This window comes from Myodes glareolus, chromosome 17, assembly GCF_982192425.1.
Source record: "Myodes glareolus chromosome 17, mMyoGla1.1, whole genome shotgun sequence".
NCBI classification, from domain to species: domain Eukaryota; kingdom Metazoa; phylum Chordata; class Mammalia; order Rodentia; family Cricetidae; genus Myodes; species Myodes glareolus.
Window position 1 is genome coordinate 62,416,215 of NC_142042.1, and position 21,804 is coordinate 62,438,018.

The 21,804-nt window shown below is 48.9% G+C and overlaps 1 protein-coding gene across 1 annotated transcript; it reads left to right on the forward strand.

The window, feature by feature from the left end:
• The first annotated feature begins 2,029 nt into the window (after positions 1 to 2,029).
• LOC125396071 (methanethiol oxidase) lies at positions 2,030 to 11,778 on the forward strand. The gene is made up of 12 exons (XM_087897784.1): positions 2,030 to 2,143; positions 5,294 to 5,350; positions 5,489 to 5,601; positions 5,817 to 6,002; positions 6,599 to 6,719; positions 7,972 to 8,154; positions 8,372 to 8,550; positions 9,903 to 9,981; positions 10,069 to 10,190; positions 10,846 to 10,938; positions 11,082 to 11,200; positions 11,412 to 11,778. Exons 1-12 carry the CDS (start codon positions 2,140 to 2,142, stop codon positions 11,572 to 11,574), a joined length of 1,419 nt encoding a protein of 472 aa, XP_087753910.1. The 5' UTR covers positions 2,030 to 2,139; the 3' UTR covers positions 11,575 to 11,778.
• The last annotated feature ends 10,026 nt before the right edge of the window (positions 11,779 to 21,804 follow it).

Here is a 21,804-nt window from a genome sequence, read left to right on the forward strand (position 1 = left end):
TCCTTCTCAGGTCTCTGATGGAGTGGAAGACTAGATAGTTATAGTTTTCCTTGTAATCAAATTTGAAAAGAAACTCACAAAAGAGGTATAAAGTGTATAAGGTAGAGAGACATAAAAGGATGGTTTTGAGTTGGTGATACAAGTTAGGATAGAAAGTAACTCATCAAGACAGGATAGATAATGAAGTCTTTTCTCTGAATTTGCCAAATACAAATGAACTGGACATTGTGAATGTAATTCTTACATGATAATCGTTATTATTGTATATAATTTTACTATGTTAGAGTTAAAACTTTCCCTTTTTATTTAGACAAAAAGAATGATCACGTCTGACAATAAAGCTCGCTTTGACTCAGAGGGTGGACCCCAACACAATTTTCCAAGATAGAGGGCAGCCCTAGAAGGGGATACAGAATCAGACCTCAAAGTTGCCTTGAGGAGCCATCGATGGGACACTAGCCCACTTGAGCTCTGGACAAACATCCCTACCCCTTTTCCCTTGTCCCCTTCCCTTCTCACTTATCCCCTGTCTCCTTTACAACAACATCCTGGCCCGTTCTAACACAGACCCCTTTTCTCTTCTTAAGGCCTCCCACGGGATATTCACCAGTTTGAGTACAGAAGAAGGCTAGTTCAGGCACCCTCTCCACTATTGCTGGGGTCATCCTTGTGGATTCCTGGGAGTTTCCCTGGCAACAGCTTTCTTCCTAACCCCCAAACGGCCCTCCCATAACATGGAGGAGAAATGGATGGGGAGGTAGAAGGGGAGTACGGGGGAGGGAATAGGAGGAGAGAAGGGAGGGGAAATTGGGGTTGATATGCAAAATAAATGGAAAAAATTTAATAAAAAATATCAAAGAAAATACACTCCCCCAAAAAAACCAGAAAACAAAACCAGAATGAGACCTGCAAGACAATGACCCTGCCTGAATCTGAAGGCAGACACTCTTTAACTTTCTTCCCACTTAATAAAGGATCTCTCTGTGCAAACAGGTGTTTGGGTGTGGTTTGAGCCTAATCTGGGGTTTAGAAGGGAGCCCCCACAGTACAGGAGTCCTCTTTAGCCATAAAGAGTTCCTCAGCAAGCAGTGGTGGGTTGCCTGTCCCGTGCATGTCACAGTCACAGGTTTAACTACCTGAGCAGACGCTTACACTTCAAGCCAGAGAACCGACCCCACGACAGGCAGGGTCCCAGAGTGTTTTCTGTCACAAGCCAGTTGGGGCAGCAGCATCTGGTGACCTCTTTCTGACCCTGCATCCAGCCCCCAGAGGAGCTGCCTCAGACTACGGGGAGGAAGTCCACTTTCACCCCCTGAGGTTACAAAGGTAATCGGCGGTGATAACAGCCACTGGACTTTCTCCCACTGCTAAGCTCAAGGCTCAGGAGAAGTTCTGGGAAAAGTGGAACCTAGGCTCTCCCTCCCACCTTGGCTCTGTTGGGCAGCTGCTGTGGAAAGACACGGGCGAGGGTCTGGGTGAGCAAGAATGTGCCTTTTGGAGCATGGACGTCTGGACAAAGAAGGCAATCTTAAGAGAAACCTGGCCTTGGATGTAGAAGTAGGAACAAACAGGTCCACAGCCCTGGGTACCCCAAAATGTCCACGGGCAGGGCCAAACACATAGATGAGCATTTGAAAGCATGGAAACATGTGACTGCAGACATATAAACACATTCTTCACATGGTACCTGCTCACATGGACACACACAAGCATGTACACATCGAGACACAGGCACACACCAACTCACACCCATGCAGATACCGACATAAAGGTACATGCATGGGAACCCACAGGAGAATGTTACATAGGCACACAAACTTGATACATACATAGGTACCCACTAATGGCACGGAAGTATTTACGTGTGCAAACACACATACACACACACACTCACACACCACATGCCCTGTAACTTGAATGGCCAGGCCACTTGATAGCATCCTGGCCAGCAGCCCTGTATAGTTTACCCTGGAGAGCAGCCAGGTCCCTCCCCTCGCCCCACCTCTCCCCCAATTGGTTGCATAAATTCCCTCCCTTTGCCCCTTCCCTGTGCAGTCTGCCTCCAACACCAGCACTGGTCTCTGGCAAGCTCTGCCCATTCCTGGCAAATCCTGCAGGACCAGAGTGTCAGCCAACAGCATGGGTAAGGAAAGGGGCTTCTCAAAGCCGTGGATAGTTCACCCTAAGATTAGAGGGTCCTCCTTCCTCCAGGAAATGACTCAAAACTGGAGAGGGTAGTGAAGAAAGAACTGGACTCTCATCTCTACACTGCAGGCATGCGCGTACGCAGCTCAAACAAAGGCATTCATGCTTCTCAGTCCAGCTCAAGTTCTGAGGAAGGAGCAGGGAGGACTGCAGAAGAGGTAGTCTGGGAGTCCTGCCCAGCCTCTGCAGAGACAGGGGTTGGGGGCAGGGGCAGCAGACAGGGGCAGGGACAGGGGCAGTGGACAGGAGCAGGGAGCAGGCAACAGTGCTCCTGAGCAGGGGCAGGGGTGGGGACAGGAAGGGGGCAGGGGACAGGGGCAGCAGACATGGGTAGGAGGCAGGGGACAGGGGCAGGGGAGCATCTTTCTAACTGAGAAACTCCAATGGGAGTGGGGATTCTTGGGAAGAGCCCCAGTATCTCTGTGACAATATGTGTCATCCCTGTAAACAGACCCTGGGTCTGTCTCTTGCTGGGCAGGCACAGAACAGCCTCACAGCCCAGACCTCTCCAGCTGCTCCACATCACCAGAGCATTGGGAGGTTAGGGTGGCCACACAAGCCCCCTGAGGAGCTGCTTCAGTCCCTCCCAAGTCCCACAGCTCTCGTCCTTTAGCCTGTGAGCTCCTGCGGTCAGGCTGAGAGCTCGGGTTTGGGAGGGACGCTGAGGTCCCCTGCAGATGGCCCTTCCCCAGTGGCCAGCCTGGCAGAGAAAACCCACTTGAACTTTCCCTGAGTTCCCCAAACTCAGAAAGCTGGAGATGCTTAGGCCTGGAGGACGCCCTACAAAGAAAGACAAGCTAGCAGCCTGGAGCCAAACCCTGGGATAACAGGACAATCCTTTTCATGTCTTTCCTCTTTTAAAAATGTTGTTATTTTGTGAGTGTTTGCCTATGTGTATATATGTGCAGCACAGGTGTGTCTCGTGCCCATGGAGGCCAGGTGTCAGACAGTTGTGAGTGCCCTGTGGGTGCTAAGAACCATATCCTGGTCCTGGGCAAGGACAGCAAATGCTCTTAACCCCTGAGCCACCTGTCCAGTCCCCAAACAAGCTCCTCTATTGTTGTTGTTTTGTTGGGGTTTTGTTTGCGTGTGTGGTTTTTTGACTGTGGAATTCATTGTGTAGATCAGGCTGACCTTGAACTCAGAGAAATCCTCCTGCCTCTGCTTCAGGAGTGCTGGGCTTCAAATATGGTTTTTATTGATTCTCTTCACCTTCCCCAAACATGGGTGGTGGCTCATGGCCGTCACCCAGTACTCAGGAGGCTGAGGCAGAAGGACCTTGGTGAGTGGGAGGCCAACCCAAGCTACAGGGCAGGAATTTCCAGATGAAGCCCGGTTTCTGGATTCCACGGTGCTGTTGCAGCCTCCCTACTTCCTGTGCTCTCCTGACCTGGGGCTCCCAGGCAGCAGAAGGCTTTGCTCTGGACTCGACTGCTTCCTTACTGTTTTCTTAGTGTTTTGATTTTGTGTGTCTGGATGTGTGGCTGGCATCTATGTACACCACATGTATGCCATGTGCCGGAGGAGGCAGAAGAGGGTGCCAGATGCCCTGGAACTGCAGTTACAGACAGTTCTTGGGCACCATGCGGTGCTGGAACTGCAGTTACAGACAGTTCTTGGGCACCATGCGGTGCTGGGGATCAAATCTGGGTTCTCTAGGAGCAGCCATTGCTCTTAACCGCTGAGCCATCTCTCCAACCCATCTCCTGCCTCTGCTTGTGGCCCTGGGTCGGGGCAGGAGGGAGAGCCCAGTTCTTGTGAACTCCAGGTCAGGATCAGCCCCTTCCCTGTTCCAGTCCTCCAAGGTCTGGCCCAGGCTGTCAGCCCGGAATCCTGGTGGCTGTCTTGTGAATGTGGTGACTTTTCTAGTCAGAATGGAGGGTCAGGAGGGCCTCTCCCTCCAGCTGTGGTGTCTAGGCAAGTAGAAAGTGGCCCAAGGACACACAGCTGGTTATCAGTCTTGACCAAACACAGATGCTTCTCCCCTCATCTGGATTGGTTGCATAATCCCGGGTGTGGCCAGCTGCACTTTGGCTCAGGACCCACACAGGAAGTCCCAACCCCAGGCCTGGATAAATTTGGCAGCATTTGCTGCCGGTCCCATTCCCTGAAAACTCTTCCTCAAGGACAGACATCAGGAAGACTGCCCATAAGGGCCTCTTGGGAATTTTATCTGTTGTTTTATTGATTTGTCCAGTTGAGCATTGAGCTCAAGGCCTTTCAGTGTTAGGCAACCCTCTACCAGTGAGCTACATCCCCCAGCTGTTGGGTTTTGGATACTTTTGTTTTTCTTTTGGATTTATTTTGGTTTTAATTATCGTGTATATCTGGGTGTGGGTATGTGCTGTTGAGTAAACTTGTGCGCAGAGGTCAGAAGCATTTGACCTCCCTAGAGCTGACCGTCCAGGTGAATGTGAGTGGCCTGGTGGGGACTGAACTGTTGAGCCATTGCTCCAGCTGCCCTAAATCAGTTTTGCTTGTTTGTTGTTTTGAGAAAGGGTCTCTCTGTGTATCCCTAGCTGTCCCAAAACTATGTAGACCAGGCTGGCCTTGAACTCAAATAGATCTGCCTGCCTCTACCTTCCCAATGGTGGGGTTAAAGGCATGCACCCCTACTCAGTTTTCTGCTGTATATCAAGGCTAGTCTTGAACTCCTGTCCCTCCTGCTTTTGCCCCTATAGATGTGGTCACAATGCCCAGCCCACTGTGCCTCTCGTTACCTGTTTTTCACAGATGAAGTCGAAACTGAGTTAGATAATTTGTTCACATTCCTATGAACAGCCATCTTGGCTGAGATGGAATGGAAGTCAGTGCCATAACTCTTAAGCACACAGCCTCAGTCCAAACGCTTGCCACCCCGCGGGAATATCTGGCCACTCTCTGGTCATATGACTCCACTCTCCCATTACAGCTTCACACCCATCAGAGCTGGGGGCTGGGAATGGAAAGGCCAATGTGGTGAGGCGGAAAAAAGGATCCAGGCCACAGTGAGTTGTCCCTTGTCTGCCAGGTGTGCATCACAGCTGGAGAGAGGGAGACTGCACGCTCCAGAAAGGCTCCAGCTAACACACTCCCATTGTTTCCACAGCCACAAAATGCGGAAAGTGCGGCCCAGGCTACTCTACCCCTCTTGAGGCCATGAAAGGTAACTGTACATCTGTGAGCCAGCACCCTCGGCTAGCCCCACAGTAGGGCTGAGGACTTCAGGCCTAGCCTTAGCCCTTTAGCTCACCTGGGCTGCCTCTGCCCAGCTCAGTACCATAACCCTCTCTCTGCTCCCCAGGACCCCGGGAGGAGATTGTCTACCTGCCCTGTATTTACCGAAACACAGGCATTGAGGCCCCAGATTATTTGGCCACTGTGGATGTTGACCCAAAGTCTCCCCATTATAGTCAGGTGAGGTGAGGTCTGGTCGCTGGCTCCCCTAAGACTCCCAGCACAGCTCTGGCTCCCTAATTCCACCCTTCTTTGTCCCCCTTGGAATGGCATTGGAAGCCTTCACTGCCCTGGGTGCTGAGCTGGAACCCGGCCTGTGCTGGGTTCCAAGCCCAAAGGGTGTCTAGAGAGGCACGGCCTGGGTAAGCAGCCCTTCCTGCCCCTCTGCACCCTAGGTCATCCACAGGCTGCCCATGCCCTACCTGAAGGATGAGCTGCACCACTCGGGATGGAACACCTGCAGTAGCTGCTTTGGGGACAGCACCAAGGCTCGCACCAAGCTCATGCTACCCAGTTTCATCTCCTCCCGCCTCTATGTGGTGGACGTGGGCTCTGACCCTCGTGCCCCAAAATTGCACAAGGCAAGTTTTCTGTCCTGTGGCTGGAGACCCTTGCACCTGCTGGTCCAACAGTCTCTGGGCAGCTGCCTCCAGCTCTTATACAGGGTCTGGCTCAGCAGCAGGGAGAGGAGACCTCAGAAGTTACCTGAGCCTGCTGGGCTGGCACCGTCCAGCAGTGTGGTCTGGGTGTCAGAAGACAAGGCTTCTTTTTGAGGGGGAGGAGAGACCCGTCTTCCCCACCCAGCTAGGAGCTCACGGCCCTCCTCAGGCAGGAGCTCCAGGCCTTCCTCTCAACACTGCATTGGACAAGCCCTCTGCACCAGATGCTCACAGCTGGCTGCTGAGGATGCAGAGCCAACACTGGCATGGGAGGGGCCCCAGGTGCTGGGAGTGCCTTCAAGAGAGATGGGGAAAGTTGATGCTCTCTGACTGAGGATTTAGTGATGGCTTCCCTGCCTTTCTGTTGCAGTGCTCTGAGTTATCAGATTGAATCCCTGCTGTCCTCCCTCAGGGAGAGGAAAAGAAGACAGGGTTCACAGACAAAGCAGGGAGAATGGGAGGAGGGGGCAGAGACTCCTGGCTCTGTAAACTCAGACCCCACTCCTCACCTCCTCCAGGTCATTGAACCCAGTGAAATCCACTCCAAGTGCAACGTGGGCAATCTGCACACCAGCCACTGCCTGGCCAGCGGAGAGGTGATGATCAGCACCTTGGGGGATCCCCAGGGTAATGGCAAAGGTACCTGCTGGCACTGTGGACTTGGCAAAACCTCAGCAGATAAGAGGCATGGGAAACATCTGTCTGTGTAGGAGCAGGTCCAAGGCCTGGGGAGCAATAGAGTGAGGGGCCGGGGAGAACTGGCTGACCGAGTCCACCCAATGTCTAAAACGTCAGCAAGTGACTTCAGTTATCTCGTCTATTCCTACAGGGACGAGGCTCAGCTGGGTCTGATGATGCAGGAGATAATTTCAGATACTTTAGACTGTGGCAGAAAGATCACAAGTTCAAGGCCTGCCTGGGAATCTTAGCAAGACCTTGTCTTAAAATACAAATAAGAAGTTGGAGATACACCACAGTGATACAGCACTTGCCTATCATTGAAGTCTCAGATTCAACCTTCAGTACACACTTATACTCAGTACACACTTACAATAACAACACACAGACACTCACACAAGATGAGCTGTGACTGCTGAGTTTCCTAGAAGGCATAGTCAGGAGTTGGCCATGAAGATGTGAACACACACATGAACCTAGCAAGTATATCATGTAATGTCTGCCGTGGTGAATTCACAAGCAAACTTCACAGCCATTTGTGTGTGTATGTGTGTGTGTGTGTGTGTGTGTGTGTGAGAGAGAGAGAGAGAGAGAGAGAGAAAGAGAGAGAGAGTGTGTGTGTGTGTAGGTGTGTGAACTTTTAGAAAAAATTTTCTGAACACATTGATGTACACCTTTGAACCCAACACTTGGAATGCAGAGGCAGGAGGATCTCTGTGAGTTTGAGGCTAGCCTGGTCTACAGAGTGAGTTCTAGGACAACCATGGCTCCACAGAGAAACCCTGTGTCAAAAAAGAGAGAAGAGAGAATAGGAGAGGAGGAAGGGAGGGAGAAAAAGTATTGAGCTCACGAAGGACAGCTGGCTTCCATGACTGGATCTCCACCTGCGGCTGCCTGGGATTCTTACCTGCACACGGAAGCTTAGACTGTAGGGAGAATACCACGGTAGCTGTGGGAGCCTGGACAAATAATGCTTAAGGGGCCAAGTCCCAAGCTCTCTGTGTGAGGAAGAGGAGGACATTTCCCCAGAGTTCTTAGAGAAGAAACATTTCTAAGAGGGAGCGCACAGAGTAAGGGGCCCTACCTCACACCCATCATCTCTGAAACAGACATGCAGGCATCTGAACTCAAGGATCTGACCAGCTGGGTGGAAAAGACAGCAATGACCCACCACCTCCACCTAAGTCCCTTTTCCCCTTTCTTCCCTGCTCAGGGAGTTTTATGCTGCTTGATGGGGAGACCTTCGAGGTGAAAGGCACATGGGAGAAGCCTGGAGAGGCTGTTCCTATGGGTTATGACTTCTGGTACCAACCACGACACAACGTCATGATCAGCACTGAGTGGGCAGCTCCCAATGTCCTCAAAGATGGCTTCAACCCTGCTCACGTGGAGGCCGGTGAGAATAACAAGAATAACCTTTCCTCTGCCAGGAGCATTGGCTCACTCCCCTCCCCGCCCCACCCCTGCCAGTTTTCAGGTCTCTAACCTGCACCAGGGCTCAAGAGTCCTCGGTGCCCACTTCCAGCTCTCATCCTAGTTGGTGCCCTGCCTCTGCCTGTGCCCTTGCATCCTGACTGACCCCAGCCTCTGGTCCTTGTCCCCTCCCATCTCAGGGTTGTATGGGAGCCACTTACATGTGTGGGACTGGCAGCGTCGTGAGGTCATTCAGACCCTAAAAATGAAGGATGGGCTCGCCCCACTAGAGGTCCGCTTCCTGCATGACCCAGATGCCACCCAGGGCTTTGTTGGCTGTGCCCTCAGCTCCACCATCCAGCGTTTCTACAAGAATGAGGTAAGTCTGAGACTCCGCCCCCACACAGGGGTCTCCTCAGGCCCTCCTCCCAGGCTTCAGCATCCACACTTGTTGGTCCTACCAGCCTAAGGCTTTCCAGGAAGAAACGCTGATACATGGTCAACCTCACTTCTCTCTGGGCCAGACTAATTTCCACCTTGCCTAAGTCTGTTTTCTGTTGTTATAACTGAGCAACTGAGCGTCACAGGCAGGACAGTGATAAGGAATAGATAGCTCATAGGTCTGAAGTTAGGCCTTCCAAGGTTAAGGAATGGCTTCTGGTGGTTGGGAACTCTTTACCTCCTGGGACATCACAGGTTGAGAAAGCCATGTGACTTTATAAATGGACTCATTTTCAAGATAACCATGAATCCTCTCATAGTTGAATCCATCCTCCGTGACCTCTGCCTTAATTACTTCAAGGTGGTGGGACATGCCTTTATCCCCAGCACTTAGGGGATCAGAGGCAGAAGGATCTCTGAAAAGGCAGCCAGCCTGGTCTAGGAAGCAAGTTCCAGGACAGTCAAGGCCACATAGTGAAACCCTGTCTCATGAAATAAACAGGGGCTGGAGAGATGACTCAGCAGTTCAAAGCATTTGCCATTCTTCCAGAAGACCTGGCTTAAATTCCCAGCATCCACGTGGCGGCTCACAACTGCCTGTAACTCCAGCTTCAGGGGATACAAGTTCTTTTCTGGCCTCCAAAGTCACCAGGAACACATGTGGTACACAGACATACACGTAGGCAAAAGACTCATACGTATAAAACAAAACAAAAGTAAGCTGAATAAAAACAATAAACAATACTAAAAGGTCCCACCTAGCCAGTCAGAATGGCTCACACCTGTAGCTTCAGCACTTGGAATGTGGTGACAGAAGATTGCAGGTTCAAGGCCAGCCTCTTCTACACAGTGAGACCTCTGTCTCAAAAACCCAGTCAAGGACCCACCTCTTAATAACTCACAATGGCAACTACACTTCAGCATGGCTTTTGGTAGGGATGCTTGAAGCATAAGTGGGCATAGGGATACATTCATACAAAACCTAAGGTGGTCCTGTGGCACACACGTGACCCCAGCACTTGGAAAGTGGAGGCCGGGGGGACAGGAGTTTGAGGCCAGCGTGGACCACATGGGACTGTCTCAAAAAGCAAAACAACAACAACAAAAAAATGTATGTCGTGAGCATCTCTGTCAGCCACTCTGACAAGCCAGGGCGGGGCCATGGTGAAGCAGTCATGTTCCTTGCCTTAGGGGCTTGCAGAGAAGGAGACCCTAGCCACAAGGCCCAGTGTCTGCTCCCTCCCTGTCCCCAGTTCTCAGCCCACTTCCTGCCTCCCTTCCCCAATGTAGGGAGGGACCTGGTCAGTGGAGAAGGTGATCCAGGTGCCCTCCAAGAAAGTGAAGGGCTGGCTGCTGCCCGAAATGCCAGGTGAGTTCTGGGAGAGGGTGGGAGTCAGCAGGTGGGGTCCTGGCCTGGGGAGAGGGACTCCTTAAAGCCCCTCAACCCACTCCTTAGGTTTGATCACTGACATCCTGCTGTCCCTGGATGACCGCTTCCTCTACTTCAGCAACTGGCTGCATGGGGACATTCGACAGTATGACATCTCTAACCCACAGAAGCCACGCCTTGCTGGACAGGTAGAGGCACTAGTGGAGGAGAGGACGGGAAGGTTCTCCGGGGTGATAAGGGAGGGGCGAGAAAAGCAAAAATGTGAGCCAACATACAGACTCACGACTGTAGAGTCATGTTGAGCACAGAAAATGCATCAACTTTGAGACAGAGGGAAGCAGATTTGAGTTTGGGGCCTGCCTGGTCTACATAGTCTACACATGCTAACACACACATATACACACTTGCTATCACACACACACACACACAATGAAGGAGAACAGCTCTTCTGTAATGTCCACACCTCTGTGACAAAATATCCCACAGAAACAAAGGAAGGAAAGGTTTTTCCCTGCTCAGGCTTTGAGCAGGGGCAGAGGCCATCAGTCAGGTGTGGGGGCAGAGCGGGAGGCAGCTGGTCACATTACATGTGCGGCCACAGGAGGCAGAGAGTTGGATGCTGGGCCTCAGCTTGTCTTCCCCTTTCTGTTTGCCCTGGAATCCGACCCACTCCTGCTCAGGGTGCATCTTCCCTCCTGATTAAAGGTCTCTGAAATGCCCCACAGACACTCCAGGGCGTGCGTGTCCTCGCTGATCCCAACACCCAGTGAGGTTGATAGTGAACATTAATCGTCACTGTATCTCACTGTTGTCCCCCTTTGTCCTCTGCACCCCTGAACCCAGATCTTCCTTGGGGGCAGCATTGTTAAAGGAGGCCCTGTGGAGGTGCTGGAGGACCAAGAGTTAAAGTGTCAGCCGGAGCCCCTAGTGGTCAAGGTGAGAACATCGCCCTGGCCTCACTGGCCCCTCAGATCCATGCTCAAGGAGAAGCTGGGGGGATGCTCTTGGGATCCAGGTGATGTGCCAACCCCTTAGTCAATCTGTGTGTCATTTGGAGCCTGACCTCTCGTTTCCCCAAGGGAAAACGAGTCCCTGGAGGCCCTCAGATGATCCAGCTCAGCTTGGATGGGAAGCGTCTTTATGTCACCTCGTCACTGTACAGTGCCTGGGACAAGCAGTTTTACCCTGACCTCATCAGGTGAGCAGCATGTCCAGGATCACCTCTCCACCAGTCCTCTCCAGAAGGATCGTGTGGGCTCTGAGGACAACTCAGGAACTCCACCTGTGCCCTACCAGACAGACGGCCCACTGTGGGCCCTGCCCATCCCCAGGAACTCATTTATCCTCACCAAATCTTGGGGTGGAGGTGCTGGTCACATATCACCTCTCACCCTTTCCTCCTCTTCCAGGGAAGGCTCTGTGATGCTGCAAATTGATGTAGACACTGTAAATGGAGGGCTCAAGTTGAACCCTAACTTTCTGGTGGACTTCGGGAAGGAGCCCCTTGGTCCAGCACTGGCTCATGAGCTTCGGTACCCAGGGGGTGACTGCAGTTCTGACATCTGGATCTGAAGGCTCGCCCCAAAGCCCCTCCTCTATGTTCTGAGCCCTCCCTTGAGGAGCCTGGCTCACTCTGCTTGCTTGGCCCCCACTCTCCAAGGCCACATGGAGACTAGTGAGATTTACTGAGTAGCGTCTCACTACTGTTGCTTGTTGTCACTGTGATGCTCCTAAAGGAGCTCTTGAAGCACCAAGAAATAAAATGCTGAGCCTGTCCTCAGAGCACTGTCATGGAGGAGGAGGGGGTTGAGTCCTCAGCCACTGCCACTTTCTGCATGCAGAAGGCCTGAAGTAGACTCCAGGACGTCGTAGTGACTAGTCTATGCCAGTGATCCCAACATGATATCTGTGATGTTGAACATCTCCCCCTTTATGGCCATCAAAACCTAAGAATTGCCACAGGGAACCCGAGGGATTGGCATGTCAGTCAATGTTTTAGACTTTTTTGGGCACGTGTATGTGGTGTGTATGTGTGTTCAAGTGCGCATGCGTGTGTGTGTGTGTGTATGTGTATGTGTGTGTATAGTGTGCATGTTTAAGCACATGAGTATGATGTGTGTGTGTTTCAAGCACATGTGTATGTGTATATATGTGTGTAGTGTGCATGTTCAAGCACATGAGTATAGTGTTTGTGTATGTGTGTTTTATGCAGGTTCAAGCACATGTGTGTGATGTGTATGTGTGTTCAAACAGGTATGTGTATATATGTGTACATATATGTAAGCCCCAGACTGACCCTGGGTCTTTCCCTACTCACTCTTCACCCTATGGAGACAGAATCTCTAGCTGGAGCTGGAGCTTGCTCTTGCAGCGAGGATGACAAGCCAGCCCACTCCAGGGATTCCGTCTCCATTTCCCATGTGTTGGGCTCACAAGCAGGCCAGCTCCCCTCCAGTTTTCCCATGGATTCTGAAGATCAGAACACGGGTCCTCACACAGGGCAAACACTTTACCCTCCAAGCATCTCCCCAGGGCTATGTTCTGTTTTGTATGGTCCTCGGTCTATGCTGTGTTGTATCATCCAACACATGATTTCTTCCATGAAACTAACAGTCTCACGCATCATGCCTTCTTTCCCCTTAAAGTCTTTAGACATTTCCCTTGGATAACCCACCCCAGCGGCAGCTCTGACTCCCTTTGCCTCTGCCACCCAGCACTTCCCCTGCAGCCCCTCCTCCTGCGAGAGACCCTTGCTGTCCCCAGCTCCCACGACCTCATCACCAACCCATCATTCTGCTCTTGCTTGGATAGATTTCTTACAGAAAAGTGAATCCTCCTGAGGGTGGGAGGGCCCTAAGGGAGGAATACTCAGGAGTTGTTTTGAATTGAACCTTTAATTCCCAGCACAGTTGAATATCAGCATAAAGTATGTCTTGATAAACAAGTTATCGACTGTTCATTATGAACTAAGAGTGTCTGGCTATTGTTCTATTGCTGTCAAGAGACACACGGCCACAGCCTGCCTGCTGTCAAGTTTTCCCACCGTGATGGTGATGACTCCTCTCCCTCTGGAACCGTAAGCCCCGAGTAAATTCTCCTTTCTGTACATTGCCTTGGTTATGGCGTCTTATCCCAGCAGCAGAACAGTAACTAATACACACTGTCAAGTCCACTGAGAATCTGAGAGGACCCTCTGCTGTGCTAACCTTCCTTTCCCCAGTTTTTCCCTCTATGTGAGGAGAAGCCCGTGCTTCTTGGAAGCATTGAGGAAAACTTCCCTGTCTTGATGCTCTTTGTAGACCGTGCAGAGGTTATAGTTCACTGGATGAGGTCTCCATGGCCTCTCAGAACAAGAGAACAGGTGCCTCCTCACAGTTATAGGACAATTCAGGAGATGCCCCCACAGTCCCCTGGAACTTAGGGAACATTAAAAGATTACCTCTGGCCATATCCATAGAGGCCTCCAACTGTGGTTACTGAAGACACAGAAGGTCATTTTCACCAGGCTGGTATTTTTAACCACTGTGTATTATTTACATAAAACTTGAGTAAAAGCCGAACAATCTTAAATAAAACTTGATTAGACATACAATTTTGTTCTTTAAGCTAGTCTTTGTATCGAAAGCAGCCAGGAACTCTGTTATTTCTTTTTCTTTCAAAAACCAGCATTATTTATATCAGAGCAGAATGGAACACAGTCATACAGAGATACACCAAGGAGCATCCCCAGCTCTCAGCCATGAAGACCAACTCCAGGGCAGGGTATAATGGCACACGCCTTTGAACCCAGGAGGTAGAGGTAGGTGAGTCTCTGTGAGTTTGAGGCCAGCCTGGTCTACAGTGAGTTCCAGGACAGGCAGAGCTACACAGAGAAACCCTGTCTCAAGACAAAACAAACAAAAACCAAAAATCAACTCTACTGATTTAACACAGTTTGCTTTCAGTGTTTTTATCTTTGACCTTAGAAATTTTATTATCATATCCATAAAGCCTTATCTTTTACACACCATATGTACCATCCTGTTAAAACATCTACCCATCGCAATCTTTATATAATTTTTTTTACTAGAATATTTTCACTTTTGTATACTTTTAACATCATCTCCTACTTAGTGGTTTTCTTTCCTTTTTAATAGCACAAGACACAGGAACATTACCAAATAAATTTGCCACTTGTGAGAACTTTCTCCTTGGGGTGAGGGGTGGGTATTATCTCTCACCTCCTCATAAGGTCCCAAGTACAAACCAATGCTTGATTTCACCAGAGTTCACCCTGGTGAGTGAGTTTACTGGACTGATTACAGCATTTAGGTGAACGGTTACAGACAGAAGTGTGCATGACCAAAAAGCAGCTGCAGACCACAGGCAATTAGGGAAGAATTGCATACAACTGGTTGAACACTTAGGTGAGGGTCTAATGACCTTCCTTACCCCCTTGTTCTATGAAGGAATGCCAGTAATTAGCAAGCTCAGCTGTTTTGGTTTTTAAAATTTTTATTATTTTTAACTATGTATGTGTGAGCATGTGGCATGAAGAAGTCAGAAGAGGCCAGAAATGTGAGATCCCTGGAGTTGGAGTTACAGGTGGTTGTGAGCTGCCTGGTGTGGGTGCTGGGAATTGAACCTGGGTCCTCTGGAAGAGCAGTCCTGCTCTTAACCAGAGTCAGTTCTTCAGCCCCATGTGACAATCTTTTATAAGCAGACACAGCTGGCATACGAAGATGGCAGTTGTTTGACGTAGAGGATAGTGCTGTGTAACACATCCTTTGTGTAATCAAAGAAAGCTGGATCCAACCCCAGGATACTGTGATAAATGACTATTACCCAGGTACACGCTGGTAAACTATGGGGCTTTGGCCATTCTTAGGCAAAACTTACAGAAAACACAAGACAATCAAAAATCTTTATGTGTTTTGTACAGTCTAGAAGATTATTGTTCACCATAGTAGCCATGCTTTTGGTTTTGAATGAACGTAAGAAGCAGATAAGGGAGAATCAGCAACACAATAAAACATCATCAAACTGATACTGCATGATCCAAGAGAACTCAACTAAGCCATATTGAAGTATGATGCAGGAAAGTTGGTGTGTGTGTGTACAATCAAAACATGTCTGAAACTCTCAAATAGTAATTCCTTAAAACTACGGTGCCGGAGTTACTGAGAGATGTTTTTAAGGTAGAGGGGCCCCTCCACCTTCTCCTAGTTCTGACGGTGAACAGCCTTTTACTATATTACTATTGGTACTATTATTGATTTGATACCCATAATCTGGGGAACACAGAGAATAATCTTAAAGAACCCAGAGAGAACCAGGCAGTGGTGCTGCATGCCTTTAATCCCAGCACTCAGGAAACAAAGTTAGGAGGATCTCTGTGAGTTCAAGGCCAGCCTGGTCTGCAGAGCGACCAAGACAGCCAGAGTTACACGAAGAAATCTTGTCTGGGGCGGGGAGTGTGTGTGTGGGGGGGGGCAGTCGGGGAAAGAACCTGGAGAGGGATGGCACCGACCTGCTCTTTTCCTTAGCCTGGCTGTGCCACCGTAGCTGCAAAGTGAAAGCTAAGGCAAGCAAACCCAGAGAAAAACTGGTGACAAGCACGGAGCAAAGGAGTCTCAGGAAGGAAAGGAATATTCTGCTAGAGACAAGCAGGCTCGGTGTTATACCCAGATCCACGAAGTTCCCCCAAAACCAACAAGTAAAAGCAAACAGCCTTTCTTTATTTTATACAAGTTAGCAAACTCGGTCTCTCTGTGTGTCCAACATATTGGAATAATCAGAGAGCCCTGAACTCAGTTAGAGTTGGGTTTTTATAGCCGTAAATGTGGGGGTGAGGGGTTTCTAAGGTTCAGGACCCCTGATTGGCTGACATTTGTCTAAGGGTGTCCAGGAGAGTGTGTGCTGGAAGGTGATCCTATCTACAATGGTTGGAACTTAGGCATTTCCTTTGGATGATCTGTTCCTGGGTGGTGCTCAGGTAATCTCAGTTTGTGGTTCTTTCTGCAACCAGGTATTGCTTCAGGGTACACTGGCAGGTGATAACGGTTGGAAGTAAAGAACTTTCTTTGGGTGCTCTGTTTCTACTTAGCTTATCATGGCAGGCATCAACTTCCTGCCTGCAGCTGTTGTTGCTCCCTGCTAGCAGCAGCATGGTCAGCACCTGGCAATCTTCCCTTGAGTCCCAGCTGGGGTCTGTGCTTTCTCAAGGCCCTGCCCTCTGCACATTCCCGTGAGCTGTCCAGGTCTAGGCCTCCAGTATCAGCTCCCGCTGGAAGCTGACTGTTGTGGATATTGGTATACTCTGTGAAGATGTGCTGCTGTGGTTGGTTTAGTGAAGAGCGGAATGGCCAATAGCTAGGCCGGAGAGAATAGGTGAGACTTTGGGGGAGAGAGGAATTGGGAAAGAAGACTGGTAAAGATGCTAGTAAGACATTGAGGGGGTTGGGCATAGAGAATGGAATAAAGGTGAGAAGACATTGGTAAAGGCAGCTGAGTAACAGCAGGCTAATTTGAGCTGTAGGAGCTAAAGGCCAAGCTTTCGTAACAAGCAGTGAGTCTCCAGGCTGGGAGTCCCACAAAGGGAAGTTTGATCTCAGCAGACTGTGCTAGAAGCACTAAGTCCCCTCTAGAAACCAGTAAATATATCCATATTGGACAATGCATCAAACTGGGTGTGGGTACATGTGCCTTGAATCACAGCACTCTGAGGCAGAAGCAGGTGGATCACTATGGGTTCAAGGCCAGGCTGGTCTACACAGCGAGTTCCAGGCACCAGAATTACAGTGATGTCCTGTCTCGAAGCAAAGTATCAAAAGAAGGGAGTGGGGTGGATGAAGTGTTGACTCAGTGATTAAGAGCATTTGCTGATTTTCCAGAGGACCTGAGTTCAATTCCCAGAACCCACATGGTTGTTCACAACCATTTGTAACACCATGAGATTGGATGCCCTTTTCTGGCACACTGACAGATATTTAGGCAAAACACCCATACACATAAGAAAAATCAAAAACAATCATGAAAGTCTGGTAGTACCTCCGTGGCTGCGCACAGAAAATGCGTCAACTTTCTTACAAGGCTATAGATTCCATGCTGGTATCTCCCCTAGGAGGATGTCTCTTCCTATGAGGCATCCAGGAAGATGAACACCGAAAAAAGAAAAGGATTGGGGTGTGTGGTTGAAGGCCTGTGGGTCGGGATGTGTGGTTGAAGGCCTGTGGGTTGGGATGTGCGTTTGAAGGCCTGTGGGTTGGGATGTGCGGTTGAAGGCCTGCGGTGGAAGAATTTCCAGGGCTGTGGTGATCCCCTGAGGGCTGAGGGGTACTGGAAAGTTTTGGGAAGTTTTAGGGGTGCAGCCATCTTGGTTTGGGCAACCACATGGCATGAACCAAGATGGCAATAAAGTCACAGAGCTCTTACTACTTTGTTGATACCACAGACCAAGATGGTGGCAAACCACATGTTTACTTTGGAGTGCTGTGTATTGTTCTTTAAAAAAGAATATGATGGGGGCTAGAGAGATGGCTCAGTGGTTAAGAGCACTGACTGCTCTTCCAGAGGTCCTGAGTTCAATTCCCAGCACCCACATGACAGCTCACAACTGTCTGAAGATCCAGTTGCAGAGGATCTGACACCTTCACACCTATGCACATAAAATAAAGCTAAACAAACCATAAATATTAATAAAAATTAAATATTAATTATAAAAAAAAGAATATGATGGGATGCCCCGGGCGGCTCGCGGAGCAGCTTCTAGTCCGACAAGGATGGCTGTGGGTCCCTGCAAGATCTCCAGGGTGGCAGCGCCATGCAGTCGAGGGAGTCAGGCGGGCGGTTATGGCGGATAAAAGGCTCACAGGACATAGTATTATTTAAAGAAGAGGGAGAGATTTATTGCTTAAAGAAGAGGAAAACAGAGAGACATAAGAGAAACATAGAGAAAAACAAAGACACATGTACATACGACATGAGACAAACAAAAGAGAGAGAGAAAGATGGCGGCGAGGGAGGTCAGAAGTAGCTGGGGTGGGCGTGGTTAGTCCTGAAAGTGACCACAAAGGAATAACATTCCCGATCCTTTTTATAATAAAAAGTAGAAGGTTAGACATTACAGTTTTAAAGAATTGGGGTGGGAATTCTCAAGGCTGCTTCCGGCTGATTTGTGGGCGTCGTCTTTGGGGGGGTGAGGGAGATCCGAGAGAAGCTGGGTGCTGGTCACATCCTGGCATAGTTGGTCTCTGCTCCCAACAGGTGTCTGTGGCATGGAAATGTCTGGTGTCCCTTGTACCTGGTTAGGGTATTGGCAGAACAGAGGACAAAGCTAAATTGAGAAAAAATTTTTAGGACCAGGGAATTGAGGGGTTTGTATCTGACCTGTTTATGATGGGTTCTTTAATTTGGCTCCCTGGAACTTATAAGAAAAACAGAAGTTTTAGACATATATATATATATATTGTATTAAGAACTCCTTGGACTTGTAAAAATAGAAATTTTAGACATATAATGGACAATGATATATTTTTGAACAATGAAAAGTATTTTTTATTTGGTGAGACAACCTGGCAAAACCTCTCAGCTATCAGACTTTCAGACATCTTTGAGAAGGATGAGATTTTACTTGAGTTATTGATTAAAAAATGACAGAGAACTTACTTGGTTGGCACCCAGAGCTACTCTTTTGGGTCCTCCCTGGTCGCTGAAGGTTGCATTTGATCTTTGTTGTTTAATGTAGAGCCTGCCAGGCTTTTGAAGACCCTGTGGACTAAGAAATCTTTAGGAAGACAGGCCTACCTTGACCTGGGCAGCTAGGCTGTCGATTCCAGTGATCCTGTCCACGTTTGGAGGTTTCCAGTTTAGGTGAAAGGCAGTTTTTTGCCCAATGGTCAGCGCTTGGCAGTCGAAGCAAACTGCAGATGGACGTTGGTCTGTGACCGTATGTCTTCTGTCTTCTCGGAGGAAACAGAGTGCTTGCTAGGAGCCAACCTGTCTCTTTTTGTTATGAAAAATATTTAAATATCGCATTCCCCAGATCTCTGAGCAGTTGAGGCTGTTTATTAGGTATAACTGCAGTATAGAATCTGTCTGGAAGGTTGGGTCTGAGTTTGACTGTACTGACTCTTAATAGGTAAGATCCACATTTGTAAAAAGACAGAAAGAAAAAAACTGTAACATTAAGATTAGTGTCAGAACTGACAATGGTAGAAAATAGCTTAAAAGTGCATACCAGTTTAAAATATGAGACTTATGATTTGTACTCTGAAATGAGATGAATTGAACAATCATTATACATAGAAAGATTGAACAGGAATTAGGCAAACTGCATGCCTCTGACGGGCCCTATCAGAAGCGCGTCACTATGCAAAACACCTGTAATCACAGTTAAGGAGAGGCTTTCAGTGAACCCCGAGGAGGGGGAGGGGAAAGCAGGATATACATAACAGTGGGAGAGCTTGGTCGCATTATCTGGCTCTCAGTGAATCTAGCGATAAAGTCACCTGACCCCAATGAACATGGCGGCAGCCATGTGTTGTGGCTTGAATGGAAAAACCGCAGGAATTTTAAAAGCCGGGGGCCGCCTGGTTGTTATCCTGAGTCTGAATCATGAAAAACCCGCATAAACAGACAATTTAAGGCATATTTAGGCTGGTACGACTTGCTTTTCCAGGTCAAGACCGTGAAAAACCTGCAAAAACCGTGGCATCTCAAGCCTATGGGGAACGATGCAAATGAATCGACCACCCAGGACATGTAGGTGAGCGTCCCCAATCCATGTGTGGGGTGGTATAGGCTGAACCGAATCAGCCTTTTTGTCCGTGAGAAAGATGAGAAAGAAGAAAAGAATGAAATAAGAGAGGAAGGAGACTGGAGGCTCTGGGCCTCCAGGTGAGGGAATGCATGGGCTTAACAGGATGCAAGCCATAATGAACGCCAACGACAGGGCAGAGAAGTACCCCTCCCCGAGCCCAGAAACACCGGGGAGGACCGGTTAATCCTGGGTTAAAAAGGCTCAGATAAGCTGGCTGGAGTGAGGAAACTTACAATTAGAAGCCAGTGTTGTTTGTAGGAATGAATCCAGGAAGTTGGAACACATGGGTCGGTGTTGAGAAGTCCTCGGTTCCGATTCAATCCCGGAAATTGGAACGGGTGAATCTCTTGAGTCCGCGGCACCAAATATTGTTCTTTAAAAAAAATATGATGATGGGATGCCCCGGGCGGCTCGCGGAGCAGCTTCTAGTCCGACAAGGATGGTTGTGGGTCCCTGCAAGATCTCCAGAGTGGCAGCGCCATGCGGCCAGGAGAGTCAGGCAGGCGGTTACGGCGGATAAAAGGCTCACAGGACATAGTATTATTTAAAGAAGAGGGAGATATTTATTGCTTAAAGAAGAGGAAAACAGAGAGACATAAGAGAAACATAGAGAAAAACAAAGACACATGTACACACAACAAGAGACAAACACAAGAGAGAGAGAAAGATGGCGGCGAGGGAGGTCAGAAGTGGCTGGGGTGAGCGTGGTTAGTCCTTAAAGTGACCACAAAGAAATAACATTGTGAGCTCAGTTTCATATGAAAACAAGCCCATTCCCATCAGGGAACAGATCCTGTAGGATCCACGCATTTCAGAAATTCAATGTGGACAGTTAATACCTTTATTTCTTTCAAATAAACATCCAAGTTAGATTAGGATGGATATAACAGAAGACATAATACTCAAGTAAGGCCCAAAAACAAAACAAAATAGAAAACCAGGGGATGGTGGTACACGCCTTTAATCTCATCACTTGGGAGGCAGAGGCAGGTGAGTTCAAGGCCAGCCTGATTACAGAGCAAGTTCCAGGATAGCCAGGACTGCATGGAGAAACCCTGTCTCAAAAAATAATTAATTCTGATTTAAAACCTTAACAGCTATCTTGGCTTTCTATTTCTGTGAAGATACCATGATCATTATACCTTAGAGAAGAAAGTTTCCTGGGGTTTACAGTTTCAGAGGGTGAGTCTGTGATCATCATGGTAGGAGCAAGGCGGCGGGCAGGCAGGTGTGGTGGCTGAGCAGTAGCTGAGAACTTATACCTGACCCACAAGCACAAAACAGAGAGCGCTAACTAGGAATGGTGGGATTGTGAAAAAAGCCCACCCACCCCCACGGTGACACACCTCCTCTAACAAGGCTACTCCTAATTCTTCCCCCAAACAGTTGCATCAACTAGGGACCAAATGCTTAAACACATGAGCCTGTGGGACCATTATCATTCAAAACACCACAGCAGCCTGTGGATGCTTCTACACAGAGAAGCTACTGCCAAGGTCTAGGGCAGACTTGAACTGAGCCACAGTCAATGGCTTTCTGTTCTCCCTTCCCCCACACCTGATCCAAAGCCTTCCAGTGTTCTCTGAGAGAACCTGGTGGAGGGGAAAGAAGGGAGACTCTTGGGCACAGAGCGAATATAGGGGACTACACACAGGCTTTGGAAGTTTCTTTTGCATGGTTCACTCTCTCTGAATTTAGGGCAGGAAAGGGTTACTGAATGTGATGGTCAACCAGGAGAGTGGGCTCCCCTTCTTATTTTGGGAAATTGTTTGTTTTCTTTATTTTCCTTGACACTCATTTTGGCCTAATCATGTCCCATCCTGATCAGAGTTCAGCCCCCATTCCTGAGGAGTTTCTGCACTACGAGACACTCATGCACTCCACCTCCAGAATGTCCAACCACTAAGGAGTGTTGCGGGATGTCCTTCTGTATATGTGTTGCTATTATTGGTTGACAAATAAAGCTGTTTTGACTAATGGCTTAGCAGAGTAAATCCAGGTGG